The sequence below is a fragment of the Phascolarctos cinereus genome, unplaced genomic scaffold (assembly GCF_003287225.1).
Source record: "Phascolarctos cinereus isolate Bilbo 61053 unplaced genomic scaffold, phaCin_HiC Scaffold_1;HRSCAF=81, whole genome shotgun sequence".
Classification (NCBI taxonomy): domain Eukaryota; kingdom Metazoa; phylum Chordata; class Mammalia; order Diprotodontia; family Phascolarctidae; genus Phascolarctos; species Phascolarctos cinereus.
The window spans coordinates 143,409,970-143,431,487 of record NW_027555514.1 but is presented as its reverse complement, the minus strand read 5'-3'; the positions used below and the strand labels follow the sequence as shown (position 1 = coordinate 143,431,487).

Below are 21,518 nucleotides of genomic sequence, written 5' to 3'. Positions count from 1 at the left end.
ATTCTGGACCTGATTGGGAGGGGGGGGATTAGAGTGGGGAGAATGGTAGAACTAGCTGCTAAAATCAGCCTGTCAAAGAGCGTCTCTATTAGCTGACGATGTACCAGTAAAGAAAGGCAAAAAATATGATCTCTTCCTGATCTCAAGGAGTTCACATTCTAATGGAAGAAAAAATGTACAAACTACTCACAAACAAACATATTTACAGTGTAAATGGGAAATAATCTCAGAGGAAAGACATTAAGAACCAAACAAGAAAAGCCTCCTGCACAAGGTGGGCTTCGAGCAGTCTCGAAAGGAGACCAGAGAAGGCGGGAGCTGATGAGGAAGGAAAGCATTTTATATGTGAGACAACCAATGAAAAGATATGGAATCAGAAGAATGTTGTATTGCATGGGAGAACAGCAAAAAAGTCAATACAACTTAATCATAAAGTTATGGAATAAAGGGAGGTATGAAAAGACTAGAAAACTAAACAGAAGATTCAATATTTGATCTTGGAGGCTAACAGGAAGCCACTAGAGTTTACTGAGTTAGGGGGCAATGTGCTGACTTGGCCAGAGCTAAGCTTTAAAAAAATTCCTTTGGTTAATGAGTATATAATAGATTAGAGTAGGGAGAGCAACCAGAAGGCTACTACTGCAATAGTCTAGGAATTAGATGATGAGAATCTACACCAGAGTGGAAGCTGTACATATGGAGAGAAAGGGGCATATGGAAGATTTTGTAAATGTAGAGATGACTGGACTCAGCAATATTGAATATGCAGGGTCAGATTGAAAAATTGAAAGTGATACTGAGATTATAAGCCTAGATGACTGTGAAGATGGTAGTATCCTTAACAGTAACATAAAAATTTTGAAGAGGGGAGAGTTTGGGTAAAAGACAATGAGTTTTAATCTCTAAATGGATGAATGACTTGGATATTTAAGCCACATCATAAACAAATAAGAAGAACAAGGAAAAAATACTTTTTGGAATGGGGAAGAATTTACAATCAAATAAGTGATAAGATCTTACAGAATAAAACATTCAATTTTTATTTTACAAAAATGTTATTATTTATTACATAAAATTAAAACCTTTTGGTACAAACCAATCTAATGGTTTTTGTTTGCTAGTTTTGGAGGCAACTGGGGTTAAGTGATTTGCCCAGGGTCACACAGCTAAGAAGTATCTGAGGCCAGATTTTAACTCCAGGGCCTGGTTCCAGGGCCAGTGCTCTATCCACTGTGCCACCTAACTGCCCCAAACAAATCTAATGTAATAAAAATTAGAAGGGAAACAGGTAGAGTGGAAAACAAAAACAAAAAAACACCTTTGCAACAATTTTCTACAATAAAGGTCTCATTCCTGATATATAAATGATTCCTTCAAATTTATAAGACTAAGAGCCTTCCACCAATAGATAAAAGGCTTAAGGATTATTAAGTTTTCAAAAAAATTCAAGCTATCAACAGTCACATTAAAGAAAATGTTCTAAATCTCTTAATACTTAGAGAAATGAACATTTAAGCAGCTTTAAGGTTTCACCTCACACCAATCAGACTGGCAAATACGACAAAAATTTGAGAGGCTTTGGGGAAAAAAGGTACACTAGTGCACTGTTGATGGAGCTATGATAAACTGGTCAAGCCATTCAGTAAAGCAATTTGGAACAATGCCCGGACACTCACCAAACTGGGCATACCCACTGACGTAGCTATACCACTATTATTTCCAAAGAAATTTAAAAAGAGGGAAAGGACCCAAAGATAAAAAACATTTAAAGAAGCCCTTTTGGTGGTAGCCAAAACTGGGAAACTAAGGGAAAGTCCTATTGGGCAATGGCTAAACAAGCTGTGACATGTGAATAACATAACATTATTATTTGTTTCATCAAAAATGAAATGGATAATTTCAGAAGAAACTTAGAAGACCTTTATGAAAGATGCCAAGTGAAGTGAGAATTAGGAGAACAATTTATACAATGATAACATTATGGAGAGAAACAGTATGAAACTTCAGAATTCTAATCTACCCAATGATAAATCACATATCAAAAAGGATGAAGATCAAACAGATCACTCACCTCCTGCCAGGTGATGACCTTAAAATCCCACACTAAACATACAGTTTTAAACCATGTTAATGTGGGAATTTGTTGGGCTATGTAGATTTGTGCTGAGTTTATTTTTTAAAATTTGCTCAATTGGGGTAGTGGGAAAGGCAAATAAAAAGAAATACTTGTTACTTGAAAAAATAAATTATGCTTTAAAAAAAGTGAGTTTTGTTTTGGGTATATCAAGTTTGAAATGCCTATGAGATTCATTCTAAGATGACCAAGAAGCAGTCACTGACATGAAACCAGAGGATAGAAGAAACACCAGAGCTAAATACATAGATCTGGGAATCATCTGTAAAAGGATGATAACTAAACTCATGGGAACTGATGAAACCACCAAATGAAACAGATGAGGGCCTAGGACACAGCATGGGACACTCACATTTAGTAGGTGTGCCCTCGATGAAGATCCAGCAAAAAAGATTGAGGAGTTGTAGTCAGAGAAGTAGAAGGACCCAGAGAAGGGAATGTCGGGAAAATCTAGAGAGAATATCCAGTAATGTCAAAGGCTTGAGAGAAGTTAAAAAAGAAAAAGATGAGGACTGAGTAAAGGCCATTAGATTTGTCAATTAATAAAACACTGGTCACACAGAAGGCAGTGTTTCAGTCTAATGATGAGGTTAGAAGACAGGCTATGGAGGGTTTAGAACTGAGTAAGTAGAAAGCAGATACAGCTGACTTTCTCAAAGGGTTAAGCTGAGGAGAAACATAGGACAGTAGCTAGCATGAATGGTCAAATCAAGTGAGGATATTTATGGATAGAGAAGACAATTATATGGATTAGGCAGAAGGGAAAGGGCCAGCAGATAAGAAAAGACTGAAGATTTTAGAGACTCAGTGAGAATAATAAAGGAAGAAATCTGTTGGAGAAGATGAGAGATTGCTGGATTATGGGTGCATGTTGAAGCATTTGCCTTGGCAAGAAGGGCCACTTCTTCATGAGAGAGAGGGAAGGAGGTGCTAGTGTTCAAAGATTTCGGAGTAATGTGAGATGAAGAGAAGAGAGAACTCTCAGTGAATGGCCTCAAAGATTTCCAGTGAAGTATAAAGCAACATCCTCCTAACAAACTGAGGGAGTAAGGTTAAGGGGAGTTTGAAGAGGAAAATAAATGTTCAAAATAGTTCATGATGAGTGGGATAGGGAACTGATTATGGAGGTGTGAAGGGGAACTTTGGGAACAAGAATCACTCCACTTTACATTTTATAAAATAAATCAGGCTTCTTTGAACGTGGTCTGATGTACCCCACAGGTTTGTGGAGAGCAGATTTCATGGTCATGCAAAGCAGGAAAAGTAGAGTTATGGAAAAGATGGATATGATCCATTAACCTAAATTTTACATGGGAAATCAGACCAAAATGGGTGTGAAGTTCCCCAAAACGAAATTCAACATGCTTAAGAAGAAATTACTTTAGTAAAGAAGAGAGAAAAAAAGGGGAAAAAGAGATGTGTGGCTGCAAAAGGAAGCTACCAAATTCAGGTTTTTAAAAAGACTTGCAAAAATATGGAAGGAGAGATAACAACAAAAACATAAAAGAGTAGCATGGTCCTACCCAAGTAGTGTCAGGGATACTAAAGGCTAAATGAACTGAGGGTGACAATGAATGCTAAAGGACAGTGAAAAGGGCTTTCTGAAGATGAACTCTGAGGAATATCAATGAAATGACAGGAATATGATTCACAGAGTGGTTCGGTTAATTGATGACAATAAGGTCTAATTAAACAAGTATAATTTTGCTTCCAAGTTTTTAAAAAAATAAAGTTTTGATATTTTGTTTTTACATTACAAATATTAACAAAGCACCTCTATTCCATGAGAAATGGACAAAGTAAAACAATTCAGCAAATCTAAAAATATATCTGAAAGTGCACCTTTAACAATCTACATCTGTTGCACCACCTTCTTATCCCCTTCTTTATTTTTTTAACTAACAGACATCTATTTTCATTCCCATCCCACACCCCCTGAGGAGAAAAAAGAAAAGGAAAAACAAATTCATTATAAGAAATATGCATAGAGTCAAGCAAAATAAATTCCCTGGTTGGCTATATACAAAATTATCTGTCTTATTCTGCACCTTAAATATGTCACCTCTATGTCAGGAGGTGAGTAGTAAGTTCCATCATCAATTCTCTGGCATCATGGCTAGCCATCATAGTTCTTACAGCTTTCCAAGTTATCTTAACAGTTTTGTTCTTATTGTTTTCCTGGTTCTGCTCATTCTATTCTTCATCAGTTTATGAATGTTTTCAAAACTGTTTTTATAATATTGATGTGTACCATATAAATTGTTCTGGTTCTGCTTACTTCACTTTGCATTGGTTCATATGTCTTTTCATATCTCTTTGAAATCCTCTGTTACTTACCTCTTATAATACAACAGCATTCCATCATGTTCATATACCATAACTTATTTGCCCATTCTTAAATTAACGAGCATCTTTTTCGTTTCTAGTTTTTTCCACTACAAAAACAGAGCTGCTATAAATGTTTGCGTATATAAGGACCTTTTCCTATTTCTTTGATCACTTTTGAGTGTGGTCCTATCAATGTTATGGCTGGGTCAAAGAGTACAAATCCTACACTTTCTATGTATAATTCAAAACTGTTTTCCAGAATGGCTGTACCCATTCAAAGGCCCACCAGAGGGCTACAAGGTACCTGTTTTCTCACAGCCTCTCCAATGTAAATTTATCATTTTCCTTTTTTGGTAATCTTTACCAATCTGATGGGTATAAGACAGAACCTCCAAACTTCTTTGTTTGTGTTTCTCTAATTAGTAGTGACTGAAGCATTTTTCACATGGCTATAATGAGTGTATTTTTTGACCATTTGTCATTTGAGAAATAGCTCTTATTCTTCTAAATCTGAATCAATTCCTTACACATCTTGGAAATGAGACCTTTTTGTCAGAAAAACTTGTGGCAACGATGTTTTTCCAATGAACTATTATTTCCCCTTTAATCTTACTGTGCCTGGATTTGTTTGAGCAAAAACTTTGCAATTTTATGTAATCAAAATTATGCATTTTGTCTTTCATGATCTTCTCCATCCCTGGTTTAGTCCTGAACTTCTCTTGGGAGGAAATTTTTTCCATGTTTCTCTAATTTGTTTATGATGTAACCTTTTATGTAATGTGATCTTTTGTATTCAATATTAATTTGGAATTCATCTTGCTATAAGGTGAAAAGTGCTGGTCTAAATAAAATTTCTTCCACAGAGGCATCTAAATTTTCCCAGCCACCTTTGTCAAATACTGAGTCCTTATCCCAGGTATGTGGGGTCTTTCTGTTTATTGAATATTAGGTACCAGATATATTCATTTGCATAGGTTGTGAACCTAACCTGTTCCACTGGCCAATATCTTTTGTAAGTAGTACCAAATTACCTTGAGAATTACTGCTCTGTAGTATAATTTGTGATCTGATATTGCTGGACTTGCTTTGTTCTCACTTTTTTTCATTATCTCTCCTTTGAGCACTTGGACCTTTTATGCTTCTAGATGGATTTCATTACATTAAATTACTTAGTTCTTTATTTCTGTAAATAGTAGCTTGTAGATGCATTTATATAGTTATCATGTGTATCCTGGTAGGCAGACTTCCAAGTATTTTATATATTCTGTAGCAAGTTTAAGTGGAATTTCTCTCTATTCTATTTTATTGATCTTATATAGAAATGCTGATGATTTGTATGAAATTATTTCATATACTGCAGGCTTGTTGAAGTTACTTTTTCAATTAATTTTTAGCTGACTATTTAGGATTCTTTATACTACTATATCATCTGCAAAATTTTGTTTTTTCTTTACCGATGCTTATTCCCTCAATTTCTTTTTCTCATCTTATTGCTACAATTAGCATTTCTAGTATTAGGTCAAATAGACAAGGTGACAATGGACATCCTTATCTCATCTCTGATTCTATTTGAAAAGATTCCATTTTATAGTCATTATATAGGATGGTAGTTCTTTTAGATATTTTTCATTTTAAGAGAATATCCATTCCCTTTTTTTTATATTTTTTTAAACAGAAATGGGTATTATAAATATTTAGGTATTTATTATTTTAAAGAAAGTTCTATTTATTCCCATATTTCCTTTTTTTAAACAGAAATGGGCTTAACAGAAATCAAAAACTTTTTCTGCATCTATTATTACCAACTCATATCACTTTTTATTTTGTTATTAATATAGTTAATTACATTTATGCTTTTCTTATTATTAAGCCAACCTTACATATCCTGATATAAGTTCAACTTTGCTATAATGTATAATCTTCGTGATATGTGGTTTTAGTCTCTTTGCTAGTATTTTATTTAAAATTTTTTTCTTCAGAGAAAATCAATCTTTAGTCAGCAAAGGATATAACAAAAGTGGATAAGGAATTGAAACTCATGATAAGTGAGGAAAAAAGGGTGCACCCAGCTATCCTTAATGTGTTCAAATCAACAGACCAATACAAACTACATCAAAGCATGTCATGTCAGGCTAACCTTGTTTCCTTTATTTACAACATATTTACTTGACTGATAATGAAGGGAAATGACCAAAAAAAAAAGCATGTCTAGATTTTAGCAAAACTTCTAATCATATCTCTCATCCTATTCTTGTGGACAAAACAGAAAGATATAGGCTGAATGAGGGTATGAACAAGTGGATTTGGATCCACAAGGGGACTGTCTTGATAATCTCACAGTTCTCTTTCAGATCTAAATTTATGGTCCTATTTAGAGGAAGGTAGAATACCTCAATACTCTGTCTTTGACTGTGCTGCTCAACATCCCTATTAATGACTTTAAAAACATAAACCTAGGTGCAGGTAGGTGGTGCAGTGGACAGAGCACCAGCCCTGGATTCAGGAGGACCTGAGTTCAAATGTGGCCTCAGACACATAACACTTCCTAGCTGTGTGACCCTGGGCAAGTCACTTAATGCCACTGCCTAGCCCAAAACAAACAAACAAACAAAAAACCATAAACCTAACATAAAAAACATAAACATTTCCAGGCACACAGAGCACAAAAAGAATTACATATGAAACTCTGAATGTTCATTTTATACCACTTGAATTTTTTAAGTATATAATAAATTCCATGTTACATTCAAAACTATTCCTGCTTGTCTGTGCTTCCTTCTAAACTTCTTTCTGTTCTCCTCTGTGAATTTCTGAAAATGTTTCAATAGCCTGATTCTTTTTCACAATTATTAACGTCTCCACCTTTCTGTGTAGGTGCCCTTCTACCATCTTTGAAGTTAAGAATACTGCTTCTCCAGCATGCTCTATATGATACCATAAGCAGAGTGATGGGAACTTTGGGGAACCCCGAGCATCTGGAGTCTAAGTGTATCTGACCCAGATTGTCCCAGTCTGAACTGGTATACGGCAGCAGTTGGTGTCACTCTTTGGGACTCAAAGGTCGCCTCTCCGGTGATCACAATGGAGATTTCCCACTACTTTGGGACTTTTTCCCGGGAGCACTCAACTCTTTGTCTCTGAATATAGAACCTTGCAGGCTACTTATTTTTCTGACGTGTCTCTGTGTCCAATGGGAGGCCATTCAGCTTGTAGCCTGCACTGGCTGGCACTAACTTTGCCAGTAACTCCTTTTCTTATTTCTCATGAGCTTCTGGCTGACTCTGTAGAGTTCTGGAATGAAAGAAGTCCCTTAGAGTCAATTTCCTCACCAGATTTCTTGATCGCTATTTGATCTGATGTGAGTAAGAGCTAAGTAGACTGGTCTGCCTCCTTTCAGGAAACCATCCTGGCTAGAAGGCTGCAACTGACAGTTTCAGAGAGATTACTGAAAGGTTAAGTGACTATGCCCACAGTCACAGAGCCAATATATGTTAGTGAGGTCTTAAAACTAAAAAAGCTAACTATCACCAAGCCATGCTGGCTCTCATTAATGGGGGAAAGGGAACAAGAATTTATTAAGCACCTACTATATGCCAGGCACTATGTTAAGCACTTTACAAATTTATCTCACTTAATTCTCACAACAATCCCGTAAGAGACATGCTATTATCACCCTCATCTTACAGCTGAGGCAACAGAGGCAGGAAGAGGTTAAGTGACTTGCCCAGGTGGGGTCACACACCTAGTGTATGTCTAAAAGTGGATTTGAACTCAAGTCTTCCAAATTCTAGATCTAAATAGACCTTAGGAGGGTAGATTAGATAAGGTATGTCTGAATTCTTATCTGCACCAATGAAGAGTACTCATGTTTAGGTAATCGGATCCATCATACCATGAAATGGCCACACTTACACTATCCCAAAGGTGAGAGACATGGAGGCAAAAAAGCTGACTACATTCCTTTTCAGCTATTCCAATGCCCTATCATCAAAGTGTCTGGATGACTTCAATCAAAATTTCATTTAGAACCCCTTGAATGGAATTGTATATGGCAAATATCCAAGCCCCTAAATAAGAAAATATACTCACGCTAGACTTATCAAGAAAAAATACTGTACTCTGTGTTATGGGCACAAATCTGCCAGAGACAATTATACTCAGCATTTCTGCTTGATGAGAGAGAAGCTAAAAAGAATGTAAATCTATCCTTCCTTTAAAAATCTCTCTGACACACACAATTTCAGAGTTAAAATTAATAGTTTTCCCACAAGGACAAAATTCTACAGTAAGATAAAACAGTTATAGTTAACATTTTGCTTCATCAAACAGGTCAACAATCACTTAACTTTTAGCACACCCTGAGGAACCATTTTCCTAAAATTATTCAATTTTGTGCTTAACTACTCTTTCCAAAGAATCTTATTTTTGCGTGATCAAAGGTGAACTCAAGAGATATTTTTAGGAAGTGAATTAATCAATAATCTCATAGTCTGATTATAACCCTAATCACTTAAGAGAGAAGTCCATCCTGGCTGATCAAGGCTATCCCTTTAGAAGAAACTGGTTAGGCTTTTGATAAGAATGATGTAAAAGTATTTCAGCGTACAGTTTGGAAGGCCATAGTGAAAGAAGACAGATAAGGATTTCTTATTCTGATTGCTTAGACCAGAACTTCAGACCACAGTATTGTCCAAATGTTATTTTGCAACACGTAACCTAAGGAGGAAACAAAATATGAGGCCTCATTGTAGTATGCTTCCACATACTGAATTCTGTATTTTATATACATATAAAAATTCCTGTTTTTCAAATATCATTTTCATTAATAAAACATACATTCATTTAAAATCAGAGAAGGGGGGGGAAGAGAGAGAGAGAGAGACAGACAGACAGACAGGCAGGCAGGCAGGCAGGCACAGAGTCCAGAACATGGAACATCACTGTTCCAATGTAACTTGGTTAGACTAAGGTAGTATATTCAATTCAAAAGGCCACATCTTAGGAAGAACAGTGACAAACTATATCATGTACAAAAAAGGGGAAACATGACAAAGGAATTAGCCATATGTAAGGATAACTGAGGGTTAAATTGTCATACACCATAATCTTAAGGAAGTTAAATTGTAACACAGTATCATTTTAAGAAGTAGTCCATAATTTCTTAGCTCCTGTCAAAAACAGGTACAAGCCCCAGAACCACACCTGAACAGATTGTTCTGCCAGTGTTAAACCAACATCACAGATGCACCTAGGTCATTTTAAACTTACTAATGAAGAAATAATGGGACGATAGTTCTGAGAAATAGTTATATTGAAATAAGTTCGAAAAAATAGTTGTACTGAAGTAAGCTCTGAGAATACGTGTATTATGCATGAGTTTTCTTTTTTTGTTATTTATCTTGATATAAATTTATTTATTTTTAGTTTTCAACATTTACTTCCTCAAGATTTTGAGTTTCAAATTTTCACCCCATATCGCCCCTCCCCCCACCCCAAGATGGCATGCATTCTGAATACCACTTCCCCTAGTCTGCTCTCTCTTCTATCTCTCTCCCCCCCTTCTCTTATCCCCTCCCCCTCCTATTTTCTTATAGGGCAGGATATACTTGCATGAGTTATTTTTCAAAAGCTGGAAGGAGTAACTACTCTGTTAACCTATATTAAAAAAAGAATGCTGTGGTACATTTCTTGTGTAGTCTGTTCTGCAGGCTACCTAAATGCATGCACATACTCTGGGTGCTAACTTCCTCTTTTCAATAAACCATTATTTCAAGGATTGTCTCCACACAGGTTCTTTTCAACCTAACAATCTGATATAGTTGGCAGACCTCTTAGGCACTAGAAGAGCAGTTAAGGGCAGCTAGGTGGCACAGTGGATAAAGCACCGGCCCCAGAGTCATTAGGACCTGAGTTCAAATATGACCTCAGACAACTTACTAGCTGTGTGGGCTAGTCACTTGACCCTGACTGCCCCCCCCCCCCAAGCAGTTAAGTGAATTCCTTATGGGTATTTATGACCACTTTCTAGGTAAGAGATCCTGAATTTCTAAAGTCTTCCTGCTGGGACTCCATTCATCAACCAAGGTCTTAGGAAGAAACTAGAATCTAAGAAATATTGTAAATTGGAAAATGGGAAGTAAAGGCTCAAAAGACATTCTGCCTGGGTCTCCACTGCCTTAAATGATGGAGAAATATGGGAAGCTGGTATGTTGTTGGCAGGTCTCTCTCAAGAAGTTAAATATCTCTCTGAGATGTCCAGAATATTTATATTTATGATAGGCCAAATTTGCAGTGGCTAGGGGCAAGTTAAATTTAAAGAAGGCAAGCTGGTTTATCTAAGGGAGTTTTTGGTAACGCCAAATCCAAAGTAAATGAATTACTGGTATCTTTGGGATGAGTACTGTGCCTCCACAAACTTAGTAATTATTTGGGTAGTCAGAAAAAATATGGAAGTGAGACAATTAAGACTCACTCTCTCTAAATCTTCCATCCTCACAGGACCTCTAACTGAAAATCATGCTTTCTTTTTACCATCTAATTCATTTAGTTAATCTGTTAGGAAGAGACCTGCTGTATAAATTACAGGCTACCGTATTGTAGATACCAGAGGGTGTGTTTTTAGAACTCCCTAGAGTAAATGTACTTGATTTCATTAACTATGTATCTTCTGATCCAGGAGGGGGATGGGGGGGTGAAATAGTAATTTCATCCCATGATGAAAAAACACCCTGATTTGTGCCTTCAGGTTCAGGAGAAGGATAGGGAGAAATGACAGTTTTACTCCATGCAAAAAAGCAAGAAGTGTATTGAAGGAAACTAATTCTCTACTGTGGACCTACTCTAGTAATAATACTGGTTAAAAAAAAAAAAGGAACAATCAATTAGAATCAGTCATTACAAGGATAAGCCAAGGCCATGTACAAACTCTTTGTCTAAAGCTCAAACTGAAGGAATACAACCAGTAATGGAAGATTTGGAACCACAAGGAGATATCAAAAGGGAGCAATTCCCCTGTAATACCCCAATCTTACCAGTAAGAAAAGGAAAATTAGATAAAGGTCAACCTGGGTATTGCTTTGAAGGATAAGAGCTGTAAATAAGTTTTTTATTCCTATGATTCCAACTGTTCCTGCTACTATTATAATTTCTGTACCTCTGATCATGAGGTTCTTTTGATCTTTGTTTTGCTTTCTTTTCAATTAGCTGAAGAATCTAAATTCTTATTTGCCTTTACTTATGGAAAATCTCAGTATGTATGGCAAAGAAATCCCCAAATCTTTCATGATTCAACTACTATCTTTTTCAGAAATTTGCAAGAAACTTTTCTTAACAAGCAAGAAAGGAGTGGGAACATTTTCTGCTGAGTTTCAGAGCTTTCAAAAAATACAATATCACATTTGTGTTCTTAATGCTGGCCAGATTAGGCATGTGATGAGGAAAAGAGACAAAAAGAAAGATTCCTTCTACCCTTGCAGAAATTTAGAGCAATACAAATTAAATTAGAGCCTGAATCTGTCAACTGAAAAGAAATCTACTTAGTACTTGTGGTGACAGTCTGATATATCCTGGTGGATTTTGGGGGTTGCACTTCCCCAGGACTAAGCTATATGAAAAAAGCAGCTTTCTCTCTCCTTCTCCTTGCCCCACCCCCACCTCTCAGAGTGACTGATTCATCATAAAGGAAGGAGGCTGTTTTACCAACTAAAGAGCAGAATTTAATTGCCTAGGTAAGTTATAAGCAAAATCATCTAAAAGGAAGTAGAATAGACTGTGCCTTTGTAAGCTCTTGAGAAACTAAACTGGAAAAGCTTTTTTTCTGACATTATAAGAAACTATCTGTAAACTCTGGAGTTTTCATTCTAAGAAAGGAAAAGTTGTTTTACAGTTAATTGGCACTCTATGATAAAACTTGTCACAGGTTAAAAGAGAAGCCAAGAATTTTGTCTGAAAAAAGTGTCTTGTATCTCCTTTATATAAGACAAGAATAGGAAGATTTCCATTACTCTAAGGTTGCTATTCTATTTTGAGAAATGCTTGTTTCCTCCTCAAATAACCATTTTTGAGATTTCTTATGATCTCCAAGCTTTATTTCACAAATTTTGACGTTCTTGTTGATGTAAAGAAAAAAGTATAATAAAGTTATGTAGCAAAATTTAAAATTGAGCAATTTAAGATTTGGATTTATATTGGATTGATTAATTAAGGAAAATTATTATTTACAGCATAATTGATCTGTTTTCTAAATGGTAGCTTCTGATTCCCCCTTGTAACTATATGAACAATTCAATATTAATTACTCTATACTGGTTTCTGAAAGCAACTAGTATAGAATTTCAAAAATGATAGATGAATAAAATTATTTTTTGCAAGAGAATTAAAAAATGCATTCAATTGAACTGAAGTCATTTGTTTCATGTTTTGTATTTTAAGTCCATAATATTCTTTTATGTTATTCTTAATCTCCTAAATTTTTTTTTGCATTGTGATTTTAGGAAACCATCATATAAGAAATGCTGTTAATTTGAAAAAATGATTCTTAGAGTCTACTGCATTTGTAATACTAGATTAGCTCCTCTTTTGATATGAATATTGTGTAATAATAAATTTCAGCTATCACTTATATTTATTATTAACTTATAGCTACCCTAAGCATTGATTGCTGCATAAGGTGAAATCTCTTAGAACTATAATTTGATTTGTTCTGAGTTCTGAATTCAGTTATGAATTGTTGCTAAACCAGCAATATACTGTTAAAGGAAAATTCTATGAGCTGCTCAAAGGAAGTACAACCTGAAAATGCAACAGGTGGATACAGGAACCTGGGAAGGTTGAGAAGACAGCTGTACAAAGGTAGTGGCAAGATCCTCCTGACTCAGTTTCTCTACTTTGCTACTTCCTTTTTGAACAAGAATATTTTCCAACTGATTTATTCTAAATCTGGCTATAATATCCTGTGAATAATGAGGAACTCTTGAATGATTGCTTCTTCCATAAGGTATCTATGACCTTCACCTGATATATGACAGAGCCAAGAGAACTTCGTCTTGGCATATTTACTATAGTTCAATTTGTGACTTTAGACTTAGGCCTGGAGAGAACAGTTTTGATACTGTTACAACCATGTCCTTCCTGTTTTTCTAACAAATTTTTCTGACCATAGCAGGAGAACTGCAAAGTTTTATAATGGATCTTATGGTTACAAGCACCTCTGAATTGTGATAATGGGATGCAAACATAAAGGATTGCATTGCTTTGATTGTACTGTCTTTGAATTTATGATTGCAACTGTCAACTTCCTAGCCTAGGGAACTTAGACAAATCAGTTTCTAGTCTTGCCATTTCCTTGGTCATTGGTTCAATAGTTATATATCTATCCATAAGATTACGTCTGTATAGTGTTACATGTTAATATATCTCCTCGAAGAGGGAATAGGATAAAGTTGTGATGTGAGACAAATGTAAAAGTTTTAATTCTTAATGGACTAGTAAACTTCACTTTGGGAAAAGCAACAAGATTAGGCTCTTTCCATTTGAAAACTAAGAGATATATATTTTGCTTTCAAATGTGTTCCAAAGATTATACATAATGAACTCATGATAGCAGTAATAGTATTTGTAGCCTTGGAAGTTTTGCTGTTGTGCCAATGAAGAAAACAATGGAAAAGGCCAAGTAAAGATAATGGTCCTAAATGATACATTTTAAATTTTGTCCTAGGGATAATAAAAAAGTACAAATTCCTTTCAGGTCCATTTGATTATCCATATACATGCCTAAATACTCCAGTTTTGGATATATTTTAGTAATTGTCTTTAGCAATTTCCTATAATGTCTCAAGTTGGATTGAGGCTTTTATGTATCCTACTGCTTTAGTTAGCTGTCAAGAAATGCCTTTAAAAAAATTTTTTTAAATGAAAAGATAAAGATGACATAAATGCTACCCACCCCCTTCACAAAATAATCTAAACTACTGTACCTGAAGGTGCATACAACATAGGTATATACAACAGTAAAAGATAAGGGAAATATTTGTGGTCCTCAAGTAGAACACAAATGGAGTTCCCTTGCCAAACCACATAAAAGATCAGAAATGTTCAATAAGGTTTTTTAAAGCAATTTTCAAAAATTAAAAATAAGTTTGCAGTGTAGTCTAATTGCTTGGTTAAAAAGCCAGCTTCCAAATTAGAACAACACTGGTGAGTTACACATTTTAATACAATTTTATTATAATATTTAACAAAGTAGCTAAATTGTTTATAAACCTTCAAATCATTTAGAATATTTGTATCTTATTTTGTAAGCTTTTCTTAAATGGGAGATTGATTTTTTTTCCTTTTCATTTGACATCTCTCTGACAACAGAGAGATATAAGGACTTATTTTTACAAAGTCAAGTCCTCAAAGATTCTTTTAAAGACTCTTCTGTGTCTAGATAGTACAGCCTCTAGATAGTATTATTCCCACCATATACATGGTTCAGGTAAAGAGAGAAAGAACAAATGGTATGTGAAAACTTAAGCTCTCCATACTTTCAGATGAGTTACAGGTAGCTTAATTTAATGTTCTTCCTGTCGCTCCAAAGTTTATAAGGTTAACTCTAGAAGACTTGCACTGGCTCTCATCACATAAACTAATTACTGAAAGACTAAAATGAATAGATTTTTTTGAGGCCTTAATAAACCATACCAAGTCTTCTTACTGTAGTAGATCTAAGGGGCATTAAAGTGACCTGGAACCTAGAAAATGGATCTACTATTAGAAATACTTCTACCAATATGTCCTAATAACAAGCCTAACTCCAGTTAAAGACATTAAGATGTTAATTTAGGTATATATGTCTCCGAGTTTAAGTGAAACAAATTGGACAATTAGTGGACAATAGTCAAGGACAGATCCCTTTGACACAGAATTTCCAGAGGAAAATGTTTCCTAGTAGCAAATGACTTCATGAAATAGACAGCTAAAACTAAGATAAAGAATTTAGATGGAACTTAACTGAATACTGCACATATGTGCTTGCCCAAACTCTTAATCTTATTCAGCATCTGAACCGCATTGGGAAATTAGGAAAAGGTACATTTTCAAGGGATATTCCTCAAAAGCAAACAGTATTCTAAATTTTCTGATTCATCCTATTATAATATTATTAGTTTTGTTAGATATATTGCTACTATGGAAATGATGCTTGATTAAACAAGCACTAAAGAACTGTACAATTCCAAGATAACATAGCTCAAGAAGATGAGACTCCTCTTAAGTATGTGATACCTTAAAACGGTATCACATCTTTCACGCATAACTGAGTGGGCCTCACACAAGCCAAGGTCCTGAGATGATGAAAGGTGGTCTGTCTCTGTCTCTCTCTCTGTCTCTCTCTCTCCAAAATCTGAAGAAGCAGCAGTTGATTCAGAAAGGAGATTAAGTCGGGTATCTAAGGCAATAAATATCTGGTGATCAGGTTCCCCAGGCTGAAATGAATTTATACTTCGGGCCAGTTTTATATCTTCATCCTGACGGCAGAGAATGTCACAGGTCCAGAACACATGTTGTATGTGGAACATCAACTTTGCTCCCGAGGTCACACTGGTATAGGCCCTCTGTTTGGGGTTTGGGGCTTCTAGAAGATGAGTCATGAGGAAAGGGGCTCTCTCCTTTTGCCCCTGATTATCAGAGGCTCAGGTGGAGTCATATCTCTCCCCTATGTGTTACAGAGCAGGAAGATGAGTTCTTTCTTCCTGTGTATGCCTTTTTTTCTTACAAATATTTTTACTTAAATATAAGAGTTTCAACACATAAAATGCCATACATTTTCAATCCTTTCTCCTACATATCTCTCTCAGGATTCTTTATTTGTTGATTCATTCCCATTCACTTTCTCTTTTATATGGTCAAAGTAAATGTGCACACTTTTTCTGCTTCTGCTTTTTTCATTATTATTATTTCTTAAGGCCTTTCCAGACGTCTCTATATTTGTTTATCTTTATTGCCTTATGGTAGAGAATTAATTAATGTTCCCCAATTTATCTGACTATTTCTCTACTGCTGAACATTTAGGTTGCTTCAAGTTTTGTTTTGTACATAATGCTGCTATAAAAGTAATTGAATAGAAAGCACTGCTTTTTCTTTTTAAAGATATTTTCAAGGCATAATCTCAACAATGGAATTATTTGAAAAATAAGAAGGTACAATTACTTCTGTAACTTTTATTGTGAACTACTAGACTGCTTGCCCAAGTGATTTACAGCATGGAACATGTGAATCTGCTTCTCTGCATTCTCACCAACATTTTATTTTAATGTTATTAATTAAATTTGCCAAACTGATGAGTCCTTAGTTCTTTTTTTCATTGACCATGGCTTAAAATGTCTGGTTTCTAAACATCATATAGTCTCTTTTAATTCAGGTCTAATACAAAAAGAATATTGCTAAATATTTACCAAAACACACAGCTGTCACTCCAGCAGACCCTCTGGCTTGTTCACAAATAGCTGATGTGGAGGCAGGATGGGGAGTTACTACAGAAATACTGTTTTCTTACCAAATCTTCAAACTATAAAAACTGCTGTGTAAAGTTTTATTTCTGCAGTTCATTACCGTGAATTTCCAGAGTTCTATTATCCAAACACTTATGTATAGTTTCTCCTTTTGGTATAGGATTATGCTGATAATTAGCATTGCATAAATACCGTTACCTTTTTTGGTGAAAAACTCCTTGGAATATTTCCCCAACATAGCGTATTTTCGAGGGATTTTCCCCAGCAGTTCAATGATCAATGCTATGTGATCTGCATTGGAGAACATTGCCAGCAAAACAGAAACATACAACAGTTTAATCAGTACATTGCATGCAAACACTAATACTGGCCTGGTACAGACAGAAACAGACTGATTGTGAAATGCACCAATTACCAGAGGAGTCAAAGTTATCCCCTGTGTCTGTCAAATTTAGAAGGCAGGGATGGGAAGATGAAGCACAGAGAGGTAGCACTGAAAAAGAATATAAGTGCTAGATTTTGCTGAGAATATGATATTTTTTTAAAAAAGATGACAATGGTATTTCCCGCTGCAGTCCTTCTATCATCTTTCTGATCAGAATATAAATTCTGCTGGGACAGATTTTCCAATCTGGGGCAACTGCCCCCCCTCCCTTTTTTTTTTTTTTAGCAGTCTAGGTAGGCTACAACCAGCAGTTTCCATTCCATTTCTGTCTGCATCGTGGCACCATTCAAAATGAAGAGGTACTACCTCTGCGATTGAAGAATTCCCGAGAATATTTTCCAGACAGAGCAAAGTGCCTTGGGATACTGCCTAGAAGCTCTATGATGTGTGCTATGTGGTCTATGAAGGAGAGAAAAAAAAGATATAGGGTAGGAGGGAGGGATCAGGGGAAAGACGGGATAAAAATAAGAAACTAGAATTAGTAAAAAAAAAAAATTGAAACAGTATCAAATCAACAATGTTGCAGCAAATCCATGCAATAGTTTCCAGAATTGGCAGAGGTCTGGGCATCATTAGTAGCATTAACAGTGAACGATGACCAGGTTACCAATGCCACAGGCATCACAGGCAAATAAGCATGGGAATGGACAGTTTACCAATGAAATTCAAGCATGAATTACTTGTTTGTAAACAGTTATCAGCTACTTTAAAGAGTACACAGAAATCAGTAGCTCTATATTACCACATCAATACAAATTAAGAGGAATAAAGCAAAGCTCAAATGTGTGGGGCTTCAGAATTAATACAATCTGTTATTTCTCAGTCAAATTTCACTCATATGCAAGTCTTACAGGGAGAAGAGCTTAAAGGTTCCTTCAGTCTGCTCTTAAGTAAGCTGCCTGTGACTGCTGGATGGGGTCTGCCAATCTACTGCTACTGATGTGGCTTAAAACTAAAAGGAAAAAATCTCAATTTATGTTTGGCAACCAAGCTTGTTTATGGATAAAATCACTCTCTAGAAATCACATAGCTCAGAAAGAGAGCTGTGCTAAGCTTTAGTCTTTATGAACAAGAGAAACTCACCTTCATCTCTGGAATAGTCTTCACCCGAATGTGGTTCAAACAAATAATCTCCAGTTGCAAGCTCAAATGCCTAGAAAACAACAGATGACATAATTTTTCAAAAAGATGTTACAATGAGTTATCAAACTGTTCCTTACACAGAAAGAGCAATATCTTTTATCAGGGTATGAATCAAACCAAGGAGTTTCTTATGGGCTTAACACTAGATTTGTCTCCCTCAGTCAAAAAAGCCCTAAGTGTTTTTAAAATGTTACTGTTCCTTCGTGAAGGAAGAATGTGGTGAGCATTATCAGCATTTTGCAAAAAGTAAAATTGAAATGGTGTCACTGAGCCAACTGATTTGAGTCAGTGGGTCAGTCTGAGACTCCATCCTGCCACCTGTTATCAAAAGCCTCTCTCGTTACCTAAATATATTTTTAATTAATTAATTAATTCTTAGTTTTCATCATTCAATTCCATAATATTTTGAGTTCCAAACTATCTCCCCCACTCTCCCCTCTCCAAGACGGTATGTAATCTGATACAGGCTCTACATATACACTCCTAAGTATATCTTAATCAGCTTTTCCATATTAAACTCAAAATGAAAAACATGGTACCCCTTTACAAGATTTAGAGGGAGCACCCACTGCCTTTGCCTTTCCTAAGCAAAAGCAACAACACAAACGTTGCAGGATGGGTAATGTGACCCACCCACACTAGATAGAAGGTGGTGATTCTGGTTTTCTTTACTTTTTCCCATAGAGGCTCAGGATCTGCAGTCTCAGCATGAATGAACTCACTGAAAACACAATAAAACAAATGCTGATTCATCATTATGAAAGCACCAGATAATTTTCAACCTTTATCCCTAGGTGTTCCTCTGCTTCCCACATTTTGAATTGACCATGTTTGACTACACTGAGAGGTGGTCAAGGATACAGTAAATACTCCTTTGCTTACGGAGGAAAGTTTACCACCGTCACCAACATCATTATGTCACAGTTACTGAGCATTTGCATTTCTTATGCCATAAAAAGACCCCTGCCCAAAAGCCAGTGGCAGAGATAAAGTACAACATGCAGAGGTGGGGGACAGGGTTAGGAGACCAAAAGAAGGAACTAATTAATGTTAATTTTTCATAAATGCAAATATTTTAATATAATGGTTCACAGGCTTTTATTTTGTTGTTATGATGAAGGCTCAAAGGCTGACGGGCAATAACCAACAAAGCACAATCTTCCTAACTTCCTGATAAGCAGCATCTTGCCACAAGCACAGCCCTGTCCTCTCTAAGGTAATACCAAATGAGAATATGGTTGACTGGTGAAGGAGGGAACAGATGACGGAAGTGACTCTCAACACAGGCAAGCAACAACTTAATGCTGGTAAAAGATACCTTTAAGGAATGGACCCATCTGGCTAAAAGTGTACCTTTGGCAGAACATTTCTCTCCTTTAGTTCCAACATATCAAACAGAGTACTGGGAGTCAATGGAGCATCTATTCAGGAATGCCCTTTAGCAAGATAACAGTGAAGCACTTCTAAACACATTGCTTCCTTTTAAGTTAAAAAAGAACAGTCATTTGCCATGAGTGGGGCAAGTAGGGGCAATTCCCAGTTTCCATAACAATGAGTGAGCTTTACGTTCTATTGAAGTATCTTGTGCTTCATAGAAGAGTCTACAATACAAAAACTACTATAGGGCTAAGCTTGGAAATAAGAAAACAAGTACTCAATCCCAGGCACTAACCTATCTTTAAATGACTTAGTCAACCAGCAAGTATTTATTAAGTATCTGTTACATGCCAGGCATTGTACTAGAGACTAGGGATACAAGTATAAAGAATTTAAAAATCCCAGCTCACAAATTTACATTTTAATGGAGGAGACAACGAGTGTGTGTGTGTGTGTGTGTGTGTATACACACATATATATGTACATATATACACACAACATACACATCATAACTATAAGGTGAATAATTACAAGTAAATACAAAGTGGTTTTATACAAGGTAGTGTGGAGGAAGACCACTTGAAATTGAGGGGGTGAGGAGCAAGAAACAGTAAAAGATTCATGTAGAAGATGGCATTTGATCCATCTTAAAGGAAGAGAGGGAGACTATGAGGAGGAAGTAGGAAGAAAGTACTTTTCAAGTGGGGACTGGTCACTGTAAAGGCATGGAAATGTGAGTGACGGAGTAGACTGTGAGAAAAACAATTAGAAAATCAATTTGGCTGTGGGAGAGAATTCAATGAGGCTGAAAAGAGGCTGAGGCCAGGTTGTGCAGAGAGATTTAAAATCTAAACAGAGGAGTATACTATTTTGTTCTAGAGGAAACAGGAAGCCACTAGAGTTGATTGAGTACATGGTCAGAGATGTTTTTAAGGAAAATTAATTTAGCACCAATGTATAGGATGGATTAGAGCAGTAAGAGATTTGAGGCAAGGACACCAATCAGGAGACTGTTTCAATAATCTAAGCAAGAGGTGAGGAGGGCCTGAATTAAATTATTAAATAACTGTGACTAGAGAGAACAGGTTGGATTTGAGAGACATTGTAAAGGTAGAAACAGCATGATTTAGCAGATGAATAGATAATGGGGCAGGGGGTGTGAAAGAGAGTGAGAATTCAAGGAGAATGCTGAGGTTTTATACTCCTAGGTGAATGGAAAAATGGCAGAGCCTTTGACAGAAATTGGGAAGTTTGGAAGAGGGGAGTGGTTGGGAGGAATTAATTCAATTTTAGACACTGAGTTTAAAATGTCTTTGGAACAGTCCGAAATGTCCAACAGACAACTGATAATGTGGGACCAAAGCTTGAGTGAAAGACTGGACTGGAGATACACACACACACACACACACACACACACACGGAAGTAATGTGCACAGAAATGATAAACCTATGGAAGCTAATGTTAACTAAGAAAGAGTATAGAGGGAGAAGAGAAAAGGGGCTAGGACAGAACCCTGTGAATATTTCCAGTTAGGGGCCATGGTATGATAGATCTCCCTGCCTCACAACTCTTTCATATGCCAATCCTCTTCCATTCAAC

The 21,518-nt window shown here is 36.0% G+C and overlaps 1 protein-coding gene across 5 annotated transcripts in view; it reads right to left on the bottom strand.

Annotated features, from left to right (window-relative positions):
- SRPK2 (SRSF protein kinase 2) overlaps positions 1-21,518 on the bottom strand; it is a 228,439-nt gene that overhangs the window by 10,044 nt on the left and 196,877 nt on the right. For 3 of the 5 annotated variants that reach the window (XM_020984548.2, XM_020984549.2, XM_078154483.1), the window contains 3 exons: positions 18,482-18,551; positions 17,705-17,797; positions 17,152-17,244 (listed from right to left, as the gene is read on the bottom strand). In XM_020984548.2, the coding sequence (XP_020840207.1) occupies positions 17,152-17,244; positions 17,705-17,797; positions 18,482-18,551 (256 nt within the window). The remainder of the gene's footprint in view (positions 1-17,151; positions 17,245-17,704; positions 17,798-18,481; positions 18,552-21,518) is intronic. The other 2 variants (XM_078154492.1, XM_020984550.2) reach the window with 2 other exon arrangements.